At 37.4% G+C, this 21,472-nt stretch overlaps 1 protein-coding gene across 1 annotated transcript; it reads right to left on the bottom strand.

The window, feature by feature from the left end:
- Window positions 1–2,273: 2,273 nt before the first annotated feature.
- Window positions 2,274–19,700, bottom strand: MS3_00007769 (uncharacterized protein). The gene is made up of 7 exons (XM_051216100.1): window positions 19,522–19,700; window positions 19,403–19,480; window positions 16,981–17,168; window positions 15,237–15,410; window positions 9,446–9,570; window positions 8,010–8,135; window positions 2,274–2,547 (listed from the first exon to the last, which is right to left on the bottom strand). Exons 1-7 carry the CDS (start codon window positions 19,557–19,559, stop codon window positions 2,428–2,430), a joined length of 849 nt encoding a protein of 282 aa, XP_051066654.1. The 5' UTR covers window positions 19,560–19,700; the 3' UTR covers window positions 2,274–2,427.
- Between the last annotated feature and the right edge of the window lie 1,772 nt (window positions 19,701–21,472).

The following is a 21,472-nucleotide window of genomic DNA, read 5'->3' as shown; positions in this document are numbered from 1 at the left end:
CTTATATAATTAAACTAATTATCTGACATAGACGTATGATATTTATGATAATTGTGTCTACTTTCTCTACCAAGAATTCTTTTAAACGGGAATAAGTTTTAACAGAGTGTTTATTGTAAATTTTGATACACCGTCAACTGGCAAATGTATTGTTACAAATAGTTTAAAATCTAACTGTCAAGCTCTCTAAACGAGAAATCATACCGTTCTAACCCAAGCAAAAAGCTACTCAATACAAATTATTCCAATTGATTTCACTTATTCTATGTTAGTCAGTTATGAAATAGAATGAACAATTATAAAGGCAGTCTTTTTAAGTTAATCCTAATTCTTGGTTATACAAACAAAATAATTAAGAAATAAACATAACTGAATAAACGTTTTATGCTAAACAGATGTTTTGTGTGACACGAAACAAAGTTTCGAGCTTAACCACCAGCAAGATTACATGAACAACAAACTAAACATGATTCATCCCTCTGTCTGATCTTTCAAACGTACTTAAATATTTACGAAGGGTTTGTCTTATCGCGACTTATTGTCTAGTCAGTTAAATTATATGATTGGAAACCTAATATGGCTTGAGTGCAGAATCAAACAATCATCTGTTTACATCGTTTTGGAGAGCCATTCGGTGTAACCAAAAGTCCTATACATAATTCTGTATTTGGTGTATCATTTAAAAACATAAATAAAACCTAGCGAAAGCATAAGACAGGGTTTTTTTCACGTTTTACTGGACGATAGCCTCCGTCCATCATGTGGCAAACTGGTAGCCTTGCACAGCATTGAAAAACTTCGCACAGTTGTGTGAACTTTTACACATTTACACTACACTTTAAATTACTAATCAATAATCTCAAATAAGATTAATAGTCCTTGGGTGTTAGTAAAGAATCTGATCAACGCACAGCTCATATTGGGAACTTTATTGAAAGTTCGTATTAGTCGAAAGGTACCATTTCAGTTATTAGTTTCACAAAAATGATCAGAAGACGGAATACTACAATATGACGCCGTTAATAAACAGTGACGTTTAACTATAAATTAACGGTTTGACAAATGGAATGTTAAGTAACCATGGGACTCTGCTGCTAGGGTCATTGTAGTAATGCCTTTATTAATTTTGTCCAAAATAGCAGTTGGTGGGCTCTACGATTTGACCACTTATTCGGAAAGCTCATCTTTAGAATTCCGTGTCTTCGAATTTAAGTGACAAAAAGGCTGAAATACAAACACTGGATGTAATAATATTACTAGGAAAAACTACGGCACACGTTATCGCGATGCTTTTCATTTGTACGCTAAACAATCTACGTTAGCAGCCAATTATTTTTAAATGACTAATAAGTTTGAAATTAAGATTATTTGAAGTTACTAACGGCAGATATGCTACATATTCAATTACAAATCACTTATAGTTCAGAGAACATTTGACTCGAAACTTTCTTTGGTTTTACAACAATCTAGTTACCTACTGACACTTCTATGTTAAAACTGAATTCAGCAGTCTATAGTATTTCTAAATTCCTTAACTGATATGACGAAGAATTAAGTTTAACGGTCAAGCATTAATTAGTGTCCTGCAAAACTGATTTGCTTTGATCGTTTATTATTATCGTAATCATCCGTATGGAAGAATGTTGTATTATTTAACAAAAGATCTGTTATTGTGACCTTATCGCCTTGTCTATAATATCAGTTCATTTGGGTCAGTAATCCGGTCACTAACTTGAATATTAACAATACATTTGAAACCTCGATGTATAATCTTAGTAGTTTGGAACACTAACGACACCAGAGTGATATGTTTGAACATTACATTTCGTAAGATTTTAGACTTTATAATCACTCGAGGTATATTTGTAGCACCTTAACAACAAACTTAAGAACGACATAGTAGACTTCAGGATTGACCATGCACGTGCCAGTTGGATTTTTTTCATCAGGGCTTAGCTGGATCAGTGGATCCTCATAACTCTCCGACAATATATGTCAGTGTTGGTCAGTAGCACAAGGGAACTGTCCTAGTAGACTCGTTAGAGTAAAAGTGATCAAATCCGAGACCATAAGAAACCAGCATTTGAATCCCCTGCAGACGTTGTCTAACGACACGAGCTTCGAAATTAAAAGTCACTCGTTTGGCTTGTTCATCTTTTACAAATTAAGGGTCGATTTTCCAACCTGATATGAAGCATCAACGTTTATAAGTGTTGATCATTACGCATAATCAAAACTTCAGAAAAAGAAGAGAGTGAAGATTAATTCACCTGAAACTTTTCGTACTAATTATAAGGTAAATCAATGATATACTGAATAAGGCATTTAAGAAATTAATTTAAAAAAATACTAGATGATAAACAGCAGACATTTATTTGTACACTTAATTGAATGCTTATATGTACAGTTTTAACGTAGATTAACAATTTATTTGCCCAACTGTACATAAGTTTCCAAGTCAGGAACGGCTGCCATAGTTTGTTCTACATGACCTATACACTCCAAACAAATGACCTCAGGATTATCCTGATTCACAAGTACAACATCCTGTTGGTGAGAAAAATAGAAAACAGTGAAAATGAACATGCTACCATGTAGGCAACTGAGATACTTTGCATGGGTCAATTTTATGACGTACTACAGAAATGACATTTATTACCAAAATTTGATATAGGGGTTCAGTCGAAATATTTATGTTTAAAAAATGATCAGACAAATACACATTTTGACAATAAGTTAGTTCTTCATCTTGAGTGAATAAACTTGAGATCTATAAGCTTCGCTAGATTAACTTTCTGATACAAACATTAGAGATTTGATGAATGGACACACGTTCTACACTGAAAATATAGAAGTACTCGAGACTAGTTAGCGCTGCAATTTATCCGCTTTTAGATAACAATTTGTGAACCATATTAGTTTTATAAAACAACTGTCACGTAGATAGGAAGCCAACAAAAACGGAACTAAAATAAATTGGCTTCCCAAATAATAAACAAATTCGTCGTACGTAAGTGTGAGATTCAGGTTTCATTCCACTCAATATTAAGGCATATTGCCCAACGACTGAAAATTTCAAATTCAACACTAATGTTGGAGCAGTGAGTACTTCAATGATTTAATTATCTCTATGAAACTGTTATGTTTATTAAACTACTTTTGCAACTTTTAGTGTTCATTTAGCGCCTCAGTACGAGATAATTCCTTGCAGTTTCTGGTGTTATTTTATAGTTATCAAGCAGACATATTAACTGGTTACACCTGCTTTATTTCGAAATAGATGTGATTTAACAATGTACGGTCGGTTCTCTTTGAAATACCATTGATAGAGAGATTGAAGATGGTATCTCGAAAGTAATCCGCAGATTTGGAATAAAGCCTACATGACAATAAAATAAACAGAATTAGTGACACAGTGAGCCATTCAGATATCGGCCAAACGATAAGCTCACGGCGACTGACCGAGCTATGAATTTCTTTTCTAAGGAATGAAACAAACTACCGGTGGGAAAACATGTCTTAAATTACTAAGGGGTAAATATATGTAATTAAACGGATGTACAGTTATTTCGACTGATTTATATATTTAGTTGAACATATAAACATTGGTATAAAGGGACACCAAATACATATGCGCCACACAATGACAATGAGAATGTGAATAGATGGAGAATGTAAAGTGCCTATAAGAAAAAGGAGGACAACAACGAACAAAAATTAGTGTATGAGATAAAATAATAACAATGCGAGGCAGTCCAGTTAGCAAAATAAAACCAGGAAAAATTCTTTCGATTAGAGAAATTACTAGCACTTCTATGTAGAAAGCAAAGTTACAACAGGATAGCCACTGGCTTCTATCTCTGGGACGACATTCGTAGGACATGTCCAAGCAACCGAAGTCGATGCTTCGAAACGGTGACACCAAATGGATTATCGTCTCCGCGTCCGAACAGACAATGACAAACCTCTGCATTGCTAACATGGTGTTGCCGCTGGATGTCAACAATCGTTCGGCGACAACGATGGTCGAACACAAAGAGTCGCCTACCATCCTGAACTCGGAGAGGTCAGGTTTCACAATCATAGAGCAGAACTGCTCTCACTGACGCGTTGTAGGTCCGATCTGTTACAGCCAGACTAACATCACGAAGGCGCCAAAGATGACCCAGATTGGCATAAGCCACTGTGGCTTTCACTATACGTGAATCGATCTCATCACTCATGCCACCACCGGCATTTATGCAGCTACCTAGATACACAAACTACTCGACAACTTCTATCTGCTCACCACCCAGGGTGAGTACAGGATTAGAATCCTGCCAGTCTTGTAGAAGTACTTTGCACTTCGAAGGTGCAAAGCCCACACCGTACCTGCGGACACTAATTTGCCAACTGGCTAAGTGAGGGTTGAATGGCTTGGGCATTATCTCACCATAAGACAATGTCATCTGCATACTCAAAGTCGAGAAGTCTCTACAGGTAACAGATCTACACCACCATCACCTACATCCATCAGAACCATTTCCTGAACGTCATCGATAGCAAAGCTGAGGAGGAATAGTGAGATTGGGCAATCCTGTCTAACCCCACTGCTTGAATGGAACAATGGAGAGAAGTGGTTGTATGCCCTCATTCTGCCTGAGGTGTCTGTAGATAGGGCTTTTAGGATGTTAATAAACTTTTCAGGCACACCCTTCTTCAATAGACAACCCCAGAGAACAGTCCTGTCCAACGAATCGAAGGCAGCCCTGATGTCAATCAGCACTACGATTGTTGGCCTGTGATAAGTATGACAGTGTTCTAACATTTGTTGGACGGTGATATGATAATAATCAATACGTCCTCGACCAAAACGAAAACCAGCCTGCTCCTCGTGGATGAATTCCCTCGGGTTTTGAACAATCTGCGAAGTATGACGGAAGCCAATAGTTTGGACGCAATGGGAAGTACACTTATCCACCGATAGACGTTACAGAAACGACATGAACCCATGTTAGATATAGGGACAACTAACGACTCATTCCATGATGTTGGAACACTGTCTAGTTCTCAAACCTTTGTGAACAATTCAGACAGTTCCTTAACCAGAAAATCGCCGCCATCTTTAAAAAGAGACAGAGGTAAGTCATCTGGGCTTGGTGATTTGTATCGCTTCAAGAGTTGGAGTTCCTTGTGTTATTCCGCCTCATTTGGTGGATCAGTCGTCACCAGCCATGGAGGGTAGGACAGTCTGATCGATGTTGCTGGAGCAGCAGGCCAGTCGAACTGCCCTCGGAAGAACTCTGCCCATCGTCCAAGACATCGATAGATGTTAATGATTGGCATCCCATCAGCCTCACAGATCGCTTTACGCACACTTGACTTCTTGCTGCCAGTGACTCAGATGAGTTGAAGGAGCTTCCGGCAGTATTAGATGCAGCTGTTACTTTCGACTCATTGGCACGCTCCCACCGCCGGGCTTCTCGGTCCTTACGCAATTCTTCATTTATAGTCAAACTCGCGGCCACCCGGAGTTGACCGACGGTCTTTAATGAGTTGTGAGGAGCCTAAAGAAACTCGGTGCTTATAATCGGGACGTTTAGCGAAGCCGCAAGTTACTTTACTCACTAATTCCATGGCGTCGTGCAATTGCAACCAATGCTCATCTATACTTTTCGGTGGGATGATATCTAGCCTGGAACCTAGCTCGGTTTGATATTTACTTGCAACAGAGGCTGCAACCAATTTACTGACATCGATCCGACCACATTGGCCACCCAAACGGCTTTTTTGTTTCTAGACGCTTGACCTAAGCATTCAAATCTCCGACTAGTACTACAATATCTGTCGAGCGAACTTTCTGTAGAAGAACTGTTAACTGGTGGTAAAACTCATCCTTGATCGCATCCGGGCTGCAATCTGTCGGAGCATAGGCGGAGATGACGAAAAGATATCACTTCTCATACAGATTTCTTCGCACTTCGACGGAACTTTCTGATCGAACAGCACATAACCGATTGTTAATGGGGATCCAGTCGATCAGTGCTGCCTCAGCCCTAGAGCTTAATGCAACACTAACGCCAGCAAAGTCAGACGAAGATGCCACAGGGCCCCCGAATAAATGCACGTAGAGCAAACTTTTAGAAGCAACAGGTGGAGAACGAATTTGTACTGCCTCACTAGAGTGTTGAATACGGATCTCGGGTAGATAATAGAAATCGATGTTGAGATTTTTTAAAGATATAGCCAACCCTATCTGTTATCTGATCTTCATTAGTGTGCGAACGTTGAGGAAGGCCAGTGTGAATGGTATACGTGGATTTAGAAAGACTTTTCAGTATTCGTATTCGGTGGTAGCACTCGACTCTCGACCAGTCAGCAACTCGAGACCATTTGGACAGGATAGGGTTTCCACCATAGGCGAGCTGCTGTATAAGTTGAAAAAAAGCATTTCCAGTTGTAATTGTCATTTCATTTGATTTGTGTGTGGACTATGATACTACCCGGGTGCCCAGACCGAAGCAGGTGGTCTTCCTGGGTGCCACACTTGGAGCCTTCGACTTTAAGGCCCGACGCACAAGGAAGTGGAGCAACGTTAGGAGATGCAGTCCCATGGTAGCCGGTGACCAACAATTGGTTCATGCACCATTTATTCCTTCAGGATCCTGGAGCCCATGTGCACTACTAGTTTGCAGTCAGGGTTTTCTAACTCCCCTAAATGAACCCTCTGTGTTCACCGACCGGGTTGAAGCGCCTGACATTCGCCTTGCGCGCTCTCAATTTCGTAGACAACACCCCCGCCGCGAGAAGGCAGTAAGACTTTCCTGGTAGTGGTTGAAGAATAAAATGATTCCATCTTACTCTACATCTCCACTTACTAACTGGTTTAGGTGCGTATAGGAAGCTTGTGAACCAGGATCAGAATTGGACACCACACAACACATTTATTACTTCAAATAACTGTTTACCTAGACGTATCTCACATATATAACTTCAGAAAAATTTTAGTCGCTATATACATTTGTCATATTTTTAAATGAGCTTGGTTTACTCGCCAGAAATACGACTTAATAGACAAAGGTTTGTAGCGTGGAGTCAAGTCGAAATTGACTATGAACACCACTACAAAAGAACGCGTGCCAGGATATCCATAAAATCCCCCGGAAGCCAAATGTCAGAAGGCAGTTAATGGACCAAATCGAGATATATTCGCTGGCGATCTCGTGGTGTCGAAAGGATAATGAGATCGTGCCAGGATACAAGCTTGGTTACAGAACGTAACCGAATTCGTGCGAGGTCACAATCAAAGTGTAAGAACAATAATGGAAGCACAATATAGCTGTCATTAGCACAGTTAAACAAAGAGCACATTAAACAGTCACTGGTACAATTGGTTATAATAATAATTGTTTTCATTAAACCAATCGTGTTCTCGTGATAAAAATAAGTCACTACAGGTTCACATTAATTTAACATTCAATTGCAAATGAAAATTGCTTAATTATATTTGGTTATCTACGAAATAGCCTTCAATCATGTATTTTGTTACACTTCATTTTATAGACAAAGTGATATAATACATTAATAATACTGATAAGAGGTTGCATAGTAAAAACATGTTACACACTTCTATCCATTGTTTTTAAAAATATGTTATTTCTTATTCTACTACATATGAAAATGTTTACTAATTTACTGAAGAAATAGGTAAGTTTAATTCTAGATGTATTTGGCATCCAATAATCAACTAAGGGATTAGTCAAATTACATTATTCGTACATACAGAATAGATTGTTTCTTTTCAGCATATTTTCGGCACATATATTTATTTATGAGAGGTTGAAAAGTGTGATCTATTGGTCACTTACTGTGGTAAAAAAAATGTAACGTTTATCCCATTAAGTTAATACAATAAACAAAACTCTATTTTGTAACTTCATGAAATAAATAATTAATCCTGCTTAATAATGAACTAATTAACAATAATATTTTTAATCATATAGAAAAAGTGAATGCTGAACAAAGCTTACAGAAGCTATAGGCAATGGACGTGGACAAGATAAATTGAATCGAGCATCACCAACAACTAGACGAACTACTTGATTATCTAATAATTGTATTTTCCCGAATAAACCTTCTTTTATTTCCTCATTATCCTGAAATTAAATTAAATTTAGTCAGCAACGACAATTAAATAAATGAATCAACAAATTTTATAATACATAATAGTGTAATCAGGTATGTATCACCTCAAGCTGGCTGACTATATTAACACAAAGAAATTAAATTATTGGACATACGTTTCGTTGATAGTAAATAATAATTGTTTTGAAGATTTTTATAAATTGGTTAGTTTTTTATGAACAACTTTACTAGGCATCTACCATATTTATTTATCTGAACACATAAATATTGGTTCAAAGTAGCATCGAATACATATGCGCTACACAGGTCATTTGATTTGTGTATGGGCTGTGATAATAACCGAGTGCCCAGACCGAAGCAGGTGGTCTTCCTGGGTGCCACACTTGGAGCCTTCGACTTTAAGGCCCGACGCACAAGGAAGTGGAGCAACGTTAGGAGATGCAGTCCCATGGTAGCCGGTGACCAACAATTGGTTCATGCACCATTTATTCCTTCAGGATCCTGGAGCCCATGTGCACTACTAGTTTGCAGTCAGGGTTTTCTAACTCCCCTAAATGAACCCTCTGTGTTCACCGACCGGGTTGAAGCGCCTGACATTCGCCTTGCGCGCTCAATTTCGTAGACAACACCCCTGCCGCGAGAAGGCAGTGAGTAAGACTTCCTTGGCAGTGGCAATGTGTGAGTATTTCGAGGATAGTGGACTTCCCCCACCCTCGACCGTATCAGGACATTTGGTGGCAAAGTATGTATCGAAGGTGAAATTCGAGCCCACGCTCACGTCGTGTACTAGAAGACTCAGAAAAACAATCTTGAGTCGGGCGCCTTGGACTGCTCCGCCACTCCTACCATATCTATTGACTCTTAAATGAAGTTTAATCTACTGAACTGGAGTACAATTTTAAATTCACATCACCAACAGATGAATATGGTATTTAAACATAACTTGATCGGAGAGACGATATATATATATATATATATATATATATATATATATATATATATATATATTATTGAGCCAGTCAAAGTTCAAATTTTACGACTTAAATATTATGACATTAAATACGATGGACAAGATATTCAATGAATATTTACAACTGAAACCAATGATGTATTTTAACTTGAAACCAAGTCTTTCCAAATTTAATAACTATAACGAAATATATATCAAATGAAAAATCAAACTTCTATATCATACGATAATAATAACATATTTAGGTCTAAACATGTCAATAACTTCTTATAAAATAGTAAATGATGTGATTCTGTATTATAATATTTAACTTGTGTATAACAAATATAATTTTCAATAATAAACATTTACCGGTGGTAACAATTTATCTGGTAGTTGTAAGGTAAATAGTCTGCCTGAAGTAGTACCATCGGAGAATAAATCAAACGGAAATTTAGAACTCCATCCATCAGATAAATCCAAATCTCTAAAAGGATCTAAATGTAAATAGCGAAAGTATATTTTAATGGGAAAAAATGACTAAATATTAAAAGTACCAAATAAACTTTGATGAATAAATATCATATATGGAACGTTAAACATTTGAACTTTTCGCTATTAAACTGTTCATCTATTATTATGGCTAACAGTATCGACGTACTACTGGTTCGTTTTTACTTATTTTACCAACTGATTTTTAAAATTTTCAACGTTTTCAATTTATTTATATAGAATCTAGTTAATTTCTCTTGTTTAAACCGGTTTGAATACTTGTCCGTTTGTAACGGCTAGATTAGACGAAAAAAATATCTTAGATCGAATTTAACAATTATGACAACAAGAGATCTCTGAATCCATGAGTATCGTCCATCATCTCTTCAGCCGTTAATACTTACTTAAGCCTACCAACCCTCGTGGAGGAGTATAGGCCGCCCCCAGCATTCTCCATCCAACTCCGTCCTGGACAACCCTTTCCAGTTGCTATTCATCCTTTTAGTATCTGCTTTCAATTCCCTGCACAATGTGTTCTTCATTCTGCTACTTTTCCTTTTCCCTTCAGGATTTTAAGTTAGCGCTTGCTTCGTGATACAGTTTGATTTCTGTAATGTGTTCCTGTCCACCTCGAACGTCTTTTCCTAGAAGCTGGTTTGTTCCCTCTCACAGTAGGCTGTTGCTGATGGTATCAGGTCAACAGACAATTGTTTATAATTACTTGCACTTTCTTGATGATGTAGTAGTTCTCCAAGTTTTAGCTACATACAGTAGAACTGTCTTGACGTTCGTATTGAAGATTCTGACTTTGATATTGGATAACAGTCATTTTGCGTTTCATATGTTCTTCAATTGTAGGAATGCGGTCCTTGTTTTGCTAATCCTTGCCTTTACATCTGCATCCGATCATCCTTGTTCATGGATGAAGCTGTCCAGGTACGTGGAAGTTTTCATCTCTTACAGAGCTTCTCCATCATCTGTGATTGTGTCGGTGTTCTCAGTGTTGTGTTTGAGAATCTTGCTTTTTCCCTTGTGTGTGTCGAGGTCTACTGCTGCTACACTGTCTTCACCAATATTTGTTGGTATATATAGGATAGAAGAGTTGGGTCATCTGCGAAGTCCAAATCGTCTAGTTGCATGCAAGCTGTCCATTGTATTCCGTGCTTCCCTTCAGATGTGGTCTTCATAATCCAGTCAACCAACAGAAGAGAAAGAGAGAGAGTAAGCAGCCTTGTCTTACTCCGGTCCTCACTTGGAATGAATCTGTCAGCTGTCCTCCATGCACGACGTTGCTGTGTAGACTGTTGTATGAATCCTGTATAATCCTGATGATCTCCCAAGGTACACCATAATGTCAGAGAAGGTTCCATGAGATCCTCCTACTCAGTCTGTCAAATGCTTTATCATAGTAAAAGAAGTTGATGTATGATGATCAGCTTTTTTCAACTGATTACTTAACACATTTCAAAGTCCAAGCAAAATAAATTTCAAACAGTTCGTAAAAGTCATGCAAATAAGGTGATAAATCAAGGAAGTTGGAGTTAGAGCTGAAATAAATATTGGTATCATTTGGAGCCAGAAATAAGTTGAATGAGCGAATGAAGATATTGAGAACAATGAGTAGGATGCACATTGTACTTGGGTCCATATCCTTCGATCATTATTTATTCATCAATAGATACTAGAAGACGAATGTATTTTCTAGCCCCCCTAACAATACTTTTGTTGTTTAATATTCAGTTTTTTTCAAACCTCAGAGCCCAATATATGAATTATACACAAAATCACGGATATTCAGTGTTGGACAATGCTAATGTCCGTAACAAATTTATAGTCTCAGCTCCAAAAACCAGTCAACCAACATGTAGAGAATAAAAAGGGTTCAAAGATGGTTTGTTTTTTCAGAAGTATATTATCTAAACTGGCTAGCTTTCGCTAAGGTTGCGTGTACGGTGATCTCAATAGTGATCTGATGCCTACAGAGCCTTTAACTAGGATGTATCTAGTACGACTGACGGGGCTAGTAGCAATGTCAAAGAATTGCAGAACTGTTTATTTTCAAGGTTGGTTTGTCGCTGTACACGAATCCGTAATCAAGGACTCTCCACAACAGTTCAGAAAAAAATAACGGGACTCACAGTTATTTTTAGACAAAGAATGGAGCTTCTGTAAACCCATTTTTTAAATTCTGCTTATATCACTTGAATCTTTGTTTCCAGAGACCAGTAGTCAATCATTATCGGACATGGTAAATGATCAACGATGGTTTAGAAATGGAGTCGTGTCACAGGGAATTTAGAAATGTCTAGATACTCGTACCGGCACAGTCAGGTTGTTACACAATGGGTTTTCGCGCACACGTAACATATTATCGAGGATTTTTTGTGCCGTTATTTATCAGCTATTAACAGCCTTTGATGTATAGTGATCAGCTTTTTTCAACTGATTACTTAACAATGATCCGTAGAGTCGCGATTTGATCTGTGCACAATCAGTCCTTATGGAATCTAGTCTGTTGATCTCGAAGTTGGACGTCTACTGAATCTTCCATCCGGTTCAGAAACACTGTCGAAAACTTTTCCTGGTACCAATAGTAGTGTGATGACTTTGTAGTTTTCACACTAGCTGAGATCTCCTTTCTTTGGTATTTTGATGAGGTATCCTTCTTTTCAGTCTATTGGCACTTGTTTCTCCTCCTGAATCTTCTAAATAGAACGTGGGGCATGTTTGCAGTTGCTTCTGTGTCTGACTTCAGTGCTTCAGCTGGTATGATGTCAGGTCCTGCTGCTTTCCCGCTCTTGATTTGTCTAATGACCATTGAATTAACAAAAATTGCAAATCTGTCACCATTCTCGTTCCTTTCTCCCAGTCAGTTCATGACATTTCATGATATCTTCACAGTCTGCATTGTTCATTCCAACTTTGTCCTTTAGGCTTCCTATCAGAATGGTTAATTCGTTTCCTGAGCACTTCACCATGATCGATTGCAGCCTCTCGCAAAACTGATTTTTATCGTCGTCCTTGCTATCATTGGCGGGTTCTAACATTGGACAACAATAATTGATCCCCTCCTTCGTTTTGAAAGATGCTTTGACGATCCTGGGTCCATCAGATTCTTATCCTATAAGTGCATCGCATGCTTCTTTGGACAGCATCAGAGTAACTGCCTGAGTGTGTGAAGCATTTTCTTCCTCGTGACTACAGTAAAGCAACATCTCTCCCGAATCTAACCTTTGCTATCCAGCTTGGGTTCAATGAGTTTCGCTAATTTCAAGGACCGATAAGTTGTATCTCCTCATTTCCGTTGCCATTTGACTGGTCCTCCCGATCTCCTACATTGTCCGGACGTTCCATGTACCAATAAAAATTGTTGCCTTTGGTTGTTAGAAGGGATATCGGCCTCGTGACTTCCGAAGAACCTCGGCTTTCATCATGAGGCGTTATAATTCTTCCCTCAACTCCCAGGGCAGAATTTAAATGGTTTAATTTGCTTATTCTGGTTAGTTTTTTTCAGCAAGGTTATTTTCTTCGGAATGGGGTTGCCGACCCCATGTTAACTCTCCTCCTTTAGAGGAATTCTAGAAGAAGAAGCTCTAGAAGAGCTACATGAGGAGTTCAGTCATGACTAGGTTCATATACTGTCACCACGAATTATACGCATAAGCTTTTTGTCTCACTGCCAACCAGCGAAGGTACAGTAATTAGGAAAGTAATATTGAAGTATCCAACATGATGAACAACGCTATTCTACAAAATACAACCTACTTATAGCTAAATTTAAACTTGGTTAACTATTAAATAACCTCGTAGCTGAATGGACGGTGAAAGGTAATTAAAAATGCAATTATACAAACTATTAGTCTGTGTATGACTAATGGGTTTTTAAGTACTGACAAAATTTTCGCTACATAAAGGAATTCAATCAAGTTGATACCTTGGTACTTTCCGATTCAGTATTAAAGATTTTCATTGTGAAGATTACAAAGGCACATAAAAGCGAGCAATATGATTTTTAATTAATTGTCGTCAGAATTTCCTCTAATATACGTGGATATTTACATGAAAATATCAAACCAATCAAGACAATTTGTGAGTCAATGATCACAATGAAATATATTGCATAAATACACAGAAGACGTAAAAAGTACAAATTGATATTAAGAAGACAGGTGTACTAGTAGTAACAAGAACAAGAAAGTTCTAGTGAATCGTTCAACGCAAAAAGTAGGTTAAACGTCGATAAACAGTCTTTAAAATAACCAGAACACTATTAAAACGAGAAGTGTGCCTTGATTGGTTGAATATTTTCCTATAAATATTTATGTATATTAGAGCGAAGTTTGATGAAGTTCTAACTGAAAACGATATTGTCCGCTTTTATGTGTTGTTTTAATTCAGTATTACTATAGTCTAAAATATTTAGTGATTCTACTCTTTCTTAATATGTTATTTATGTGCGTTCAGAATTTAAAAATTATCAATGAATAATTAAAATTAAGCATTCATCTACATATTCATTCAAAACAAGTATTTGACGAAAATCAAACTGAATAGCTCTTCTTCTCCCAATCAATAGGAAAAGTGCATATCCGAGAATACATCTACATAATAAACTATTATGGTAGTACTGTTATGATTTGTAGTTACATAAGCATTAACAGAAAGTTATAAAATGTATTTCGATGTTGTATTTATGAAGACTAGTTATCATTGGAAAATATCTGTTCAATTTATTTCAAATCAAGATGTAGACATCACAGAACGAAACAGAAATTCCTGATTCTCAAAATGAACTAAAAATGAAATCTTTCAATATTCTATGATCACCTCTACCTCTATATAATAAAATGTTAGATGAATTACGACTGAATTAAATTAACAGGACAGTATAAAATATACCATTTGAATTGTCATTAATCGTTTTCAGAGTGAGATAACTAAGACTTCCTAGTATAAACATCTAATGAATATCTACATAAAAAAGCGGAAACGCTCTAGCTCGGAGTGACTAAAAACATGTTGGAGGATTAAATGACAGCTTTTCAACTTATCATTACTGGAACTCCATTTTATTTTCATTACTAGAACTGTTCGAAAAGTTCCTCGTACTTATGAAAATAAGCCTAGAAGTTGGATCAGTTTTCCGAAGAGAACCTTCGAATACTTTGCTGAAATCATTTTACTATATTTGTCACCATAAACAGAAAGTTGTTATGCATTGCTTTATTTTGTTCCAATAAGTGATCAGTAATATTGACATAAGGTTGGACCATCACCATCTAAATGAATAAATCGTCCCAATTTACACACATTTCATTGTGGACGCTTCTTGTTCCCTTAATTAGAATTGGCTAACCTGTCGAACTTTATAATAATGTTCATAGAAGAAAATAAGTCATCACATAATACAAACTCATCTCCGGGTTACGATTTAGAAACTCATTAGTAGTTATTGTACTTTGGTTTCTTAATTGTTCCCTCAGTAAAACGTATTTCCTACCTCAAAAATGATTATCGTATAATCTTCATTCAATACAACAGAAAATGATTTTGTTTTAAAGCTATTTTAATTACCGTACGCAGGTAAAACTGTAGAACGTCTACAAAAATTACTGATTGTCTAGGATTCCACTACAAGCACAAGAAATGGCGTACATGAAATTAATTTTACCTAAATCAAACTCTTGACCAGCAGCAGAATCATGCATTATAATTGGAGGATTTTTAAATAATTGTTTAATATCTGTTACAAATGCTTCACATTGATTGAGAGGATTTAAGTTGGATTCTGTTTCAGCAAACTCCATGGCCTCAGTCTGTGGCAAAACAGCTTCTTTTGTTTCACCTGTAACAAGATGCAAGAAACCTTACAGAAAAAGTATACAGCGGAAATTTCATGAAAGTAATGAGTATAACATACTAAAGTGTTATGTGCCACAAAAATACGGACAGACAAATGTCTTCTCTTTCAAAAACATCTTATGCGTAATGACATATTAAAAAAACCTTGTTTAAACGAGCAATTTAAGTGACTACGGCACTAAACACGCCTAGTAAAAACTTTCCTGATCATTTCAAGCACCACGTGGCCTATTACCCGTTTGGTGTGTGCTACTTATATTGGCATAAGTAGTAAATGGTGTTAGTCGTGGACAGGTCTGGCAGCAGAGAGACAAGAGGATCGAACAGTAAAGAATGGAAACAGGATTCGATTTGTATGAAAATGCAAGAACAATGAGGTCTGAGTCATTTTGAGACAACTGGTAGACATTTTTCAAATTAAGCATTTACTTTATGATTGTTAGATTTTATTAACAAGTCCTGTAATTTTGTGTTAAATACATTCGATTGTCCCCACTCGTGTTCTGTTCACTACACCCACACATCTACCTGATTGAAAGAATTTAATTACTAATGACAACCAGATACCACAAATTTTGACAGAGAAATTCCTTAAAATTGACCCCAAAACGTTACAGCTTTTAACACAGAATGACTTTGTACAACAATTGCTTTAAATTAGTCTAGGATCTGATGGGGTCATCCCAAAAACCATACTGTTATTCGAACTTGTATCGCTGTACTCAGATATGAGCTGGTGGTGGAAAATGGATAAGATGGATGCTTTTAGCCTTCAGTCTTATCAGTTGTTTAAGCATATTGACCCTATTAATGAATGACACGCCTCATGAAGTGATTAAGCTACTCTGTGATCATAATAATTCAACAGCTACCCGGAAAAGATATATGAATTGTTGCAGAGTAGTGATTGTTGAAAGGAATTTAACTAGGTCAAAAAGTGATGAGCCATGTATTAATAATGATAATTCTGATATCGGAACTATATACATATAACGACAACAATTAACACTTAGTTGAGTTAAAATCTGAAGTATTCATTATTTTAACCGAATCTATGATTTGATACAGCCAAACACTTGGAAATAACGCAATGAGTAAATGTTTTCAGTCAAAATTCAGAAACCACTATCGACCACCATCGATATACAACCGCTTGTCCAGAGGTCAAACAGTTGCTAGCATAAGAGTAAATCAGAAGGCTATGAGAACGCGAATGAAAACACCGGATTAGTTCATCAAGTCAGTGTTTGCTGGATTTAACCGAGCAGGAAGGTGCCTGATTAGAACCAGTTTGATAACCGCAACTGGTTGGAGTGACTCGGGTGATATACAGAAGGATTATGAATACTTTGCAACTAAACTAACCAACTCAGATAAGCCAATGCTACAAAAAAATTACGACTGACTTCAAGACGAGTTAAGGTTTGGAAGGAATAAACAAATTTTAGGTACCTCTAAGTAATGAAGTCTTAGTGCTTTGCTCGATGAATAATTGACGGATAAGTGATCAACTTATTTCAGTTTGAAAAAGAACTCTAACTCTGGTTACTTACATAGCTCAACAGTATTCCTATCTGGTTTAGTGATACAGCCTATTCCAGTTTCAAAGATTGAATAACTGTGAACAAATTGTGGTCTTGTACTTTGGCATCCCGAACGCTGAGTATCGTTTTGATAGGACCTAGTTGACCTTGGTTCTGGACGAGTTTTGGGGACATCTTGCCTTGGACATCTATTAGTACTAAAAGGAGGCAAAAACAAAAGTGGTATAGGAAAAAAGAGGACCAGGGCAAGTCAAAAGTGAAGCAAGATCTGTACTTGGAATTCTACGACAAACAACACAAAGAATCGTGCCGAGTCACAAACAAAGGCTCGAAAGTTTTCTTAATCGCTGAACTAAGATCACATAAGTTGGTGGTAAGCCTACCATAATTTTGATTAAAATGTGGATCTAACCAAGTAAACGAAAGCTTTAATGTTCCCATTTCTGTTTAATTAGACCATATTACTCATTAAACACTGCTCTTGATTATCTGTTTACTGATTTTATGACCGGCCTCATTTATATTTATCAACAGCCTTATCATTTTGTTTAGCATGGTGCATCTTTAAGGAAGCGAGAAAAGTAATTTCCATAGACATAGAGAGTTCATCATTTGTGTGTGGGCTGTGATACTGCCCGGGTGCCCAAACTGAAGCAGGTGGTTTTCTTAGGGGGCCACTCACCGAGCCTTTGACCTAAAGGTCTAACCCACAAGGCAGTGGAGCATCGTAAGGAGATGCAATCCCATGGTAGCCGGTGACCAACGAGTGGTTCATACGCCATTTGTTCCCGCAGGATACTGGAGCCCATGTGCACCATTGGTTTGTGATCCGGTTGAAGCGCCGGACATTCGCTTTTCGTCCTCTCATTTTCGTAAACAACACCCCCGCCACAAGAAGGACATCCCTGGCAGAGGCTGTATACGCGCGGCCGTGTGAGAGTATTTCGGGAGGGAGAGCGGACTCTCCCCACTCTCGGTCGTACCAGGGCATTAGGGGGAATTCCACGTCGTGCATTATTTGCCGACTCTGGGACTAGTTGGAAGAAGCGGAGAGGTGGTCAGTGCATGACATGGTGTCGCGGCATGAAAGAAAGCTGCAAAGGACTGGCTTCTGTTGGTCCTTTACGACTCCCTGGTTGGGGTCCGAGAGATGGTGCTACACAGTGGCTAGAGACGTTATCAGATATGGCTCAGAATAGAAGCCAGTGGCGATCCTGCTGTAACCTTCTTTTACTTTCTTCATAAAAAGTGGTTGTGTCTCCCTTACCTGAAAGATTTCTTCTGATTGTACCTTTCTGTTCCCTCATTTCTACCATACTACCTTACACCAATCTCCTCGTTATTGTCCTCTTTTTTTGCGCTCCTTGGCCTTTTTTTTATTTCTCTTCGAATTCTCATTGTTTTGTGTGGTGCATATATATTGGCGCTCTCTTGTGCCAATATTCATGTGTTCAAATAAATAAATAAATCTTTAAGGACTATATTTTAGCAAGATCTACAATTGCCATCAGTAAGGCTATAAATCCAACAGCAATTACTATTTTCCACTCATCCTAATGACACCAGTTTGAGAGAAAGAAGATGCATAATAAAATAAATCTCATGTTGTAGCAATGACAAAAGCGATTAAACACTGAGCATAGAGTCCAAAATGGGAATAGGAAGGCATATATAAGTACTGGAATTTAAGATGTACTACCTTTATTTCGCAAATTGGCGGGAGTATGGTCTATGAACATTTGGGTGATACAAGATATCCTTGACAAACCCTAACCACTTAATACGGTCAAAATGGGATTATCAATTGGAGTCAGAAATTGAGACCAGTTAGCGCTGGAAATCAGACTTACTGTATTCGTCACAAACTTGTGTCAGATATAGCGCTAAAATGTAATATAACCGTATGAATGAATGAAGCGCCGAAATCCAAAAGTCACAAACTTAGATCTAATTTGTCCGTCCATAAATTATAGCCACATCAGAATATTAAACGTAGTAATATTAAAAAAGTGAAAAGTTCATACTATCTATGAATAAACCTGCCAGTTGGTAAACCAAGACTCTTTATTGTCCTGGACCTTCACCAAAACATAATTCAAAATGTTATAGTCCGCTAATGTTCTTATGTTGACATCATTCAATATATATATTAGTCAACCTGATTACCCTAAGCAGCATAAATGAAAGGACAACCTTGGTTCAAAAAGTCACTAGTGTCATGGTAAAAGAATTGTGAAACCATTTACGCTATATTGGAAAGCAGAGATCAATGCTTTGTCGATTTTTTACAGCAAGCTAAACTGCATCTTTTACACAAAGCATACTCACGAAAGAAATACATGGGCACATGACGACGAAGTGTGAACTATTCAGCAAAGTTTTCAAATTGCAGCAGAGAGAAAGCAACCATGACAACACTGACAGCACTTACGTGTCATTTTGACGAGATTTATTTAAGGCCTTGGATATGTTTGGAAGGAATCTTCTCTTCGAGGCTGTGACGCCTAAACTAAGAACGATACTTAGTATTTAGCTTGTAAATCATATTACTCTGAAGCTTCTATCCTGGAGATGCTGTTATGTTTCATCTGTCAGCAATATCACATGACTACACGCCTAGCCAGGTACCACACAACTTTCATAACGCCCACTCCAACAACATCCAATATCTTTATGACGAGCTTTTATGAACCGACTGGTTTCTTTGCGTTCGCTTTTCGTTGTTTCAGTAATATTCCAGGCGTTTGGTAATTTTCAGCACCTGATCGTGTTAAGCTCCAACTTCAGCACTGAGCCGTACCCTACTAACTTCTAATTTCGATTATTAGATTGTCTGTATTTCACGCTTGTGATTTGTTAACTGTTGTTGATCGCTTTCCTTATTAAAAAGGTTTCAAAATGGGCAATCATCTAGTACTTGTTGTGATTTAACTTTGCTTTTGTGTATTCGTTACATCAAAAGCGCTTTTAGAACGGGAAGTTTAGTCCTAACGTGATTTGCATCTAACAAACTTTTGCTGTGTTCTTACGCAACAAAAGTACCATTTCTGATCGAAAGAATCTATTATGAGCTATACTTTTGGTTGATTGCTTTAGTTCGAGTTTCACTCAATTTAATAGTTAACTGTGGTTTTGCCTCAGCTTAATATTCGGGTTTTTTTCAGTCTTTCACTTAAAGGCTAGTTCAGTTTATCTCATTCGTTTTTATCCATTTTTGCTCGTTTTTAGTATGCTTTTTAGTGTTTTTTTTGCGGTCTTAGGCTTTTGCTAGCATCTACAACACAGTTTGTGTCAATATAGTCATGAAAAATTCATCCAAACGACCTGGATGTCGTTTTGTTGTTACATCTGGCATGCAGCGCGAAAACTGCAAAGGTTGGTTCCACGAAGCGTGCACAGATCTCACAGCAACTGCTTACAACAGACTCAGCAAGTCGGATCATAAGTGGGAATGTGTTATGTGCAACACGGATGCTGTAGTCCTGTTGAGTAACATCATTATCCTATTGACAGGTCTGCGGAGTAAGTTGGCAGCAAACTTGGAAAAAGACAGTCATTAAAAGGGTAGACAAACAAAGGCGCGTAACAAAAACAAGAATAAAGATGTCGACAGGTCCACAATCGATGGAGCATGCATAACCACTAATGATGACATGTTGAAACTCAGCACCATCATTAAGTCGACTGTAATAGACTTGTAGTGGCATTGGACAATAGCCACACAATCCACAAAGCTGTGAACACGAGACTACTCAGAAAATAGATATTCAATATTTAACGCGGAGAAATACCTAACGATGGAGAAGGCGCGAACAATGAATTGAATGGACTGGGTTTGATCGGATGGCATGGCTCGGCCATGCAGGCGTGGTCCATCTGAATGTTACCTTATATCTTCTATTCATATTAAATATATTGTTCCTTCTCTAGCCTAACCTTGTTCTACATCATGTATTGGTAATTGATACGATACAGTGAGTTGGCGTAGTCGATGGTGTAACTTCCACGTAAGATCTTATAGATTAGGTAGTTATATCATGACAAATCTACAAATTTAGGATTAGGTCTATTATTAGAGCAGCACTAATATCATAGTAGACCATAGTTCTACATTGGTAAGCCCGACTAAAGAAACGCAACCTATTACAAATAATCCTTATTTCCACTTTAACTTTCTCGATCGATTTTATATTTATGTTAACCCAATATTCTAATAGTCCTCTGATTGATGCTCACATGTATTATCGTAATGTTATATTGATTAGTTCTCATAATATACTAGCTCAATCGATATTAAAAACTGGTCGTCTATATCAAGTAATTAGCTTTGATGGTTCGTTAACAAGCTTTAATAGCATTTACATGCTTCAGCGACATAGTCTTGTTTAAACATCAAGCTCTACAAATATGATCTGTAAATAGCGTAAATATACATCGACTAACAATGCAACCAAGGGCTAAATAGCTATCTGGATCTAATTCTCAGTGTTCCTTCACTTAA

This window comes from Schistosoma haematobium, chromosome 4, assembly GCF_000699445.3.
Source record: "Schistosoma haematobium chromosome 4, whole genome shotgun sequence".
Classification (NCBI taxonomy): domain Eukaryota; kingdom Metazoa; phylum Platyhelminthes; class Trematoda; order Strigeidida; family Schistosomatidae; genus Schistosoma; species Schistosoma haematobium.
Note: the sequence above shows the minus strand (reverse complement) of the source record. Positions and strands in the feature narration are given on the sequence as shown.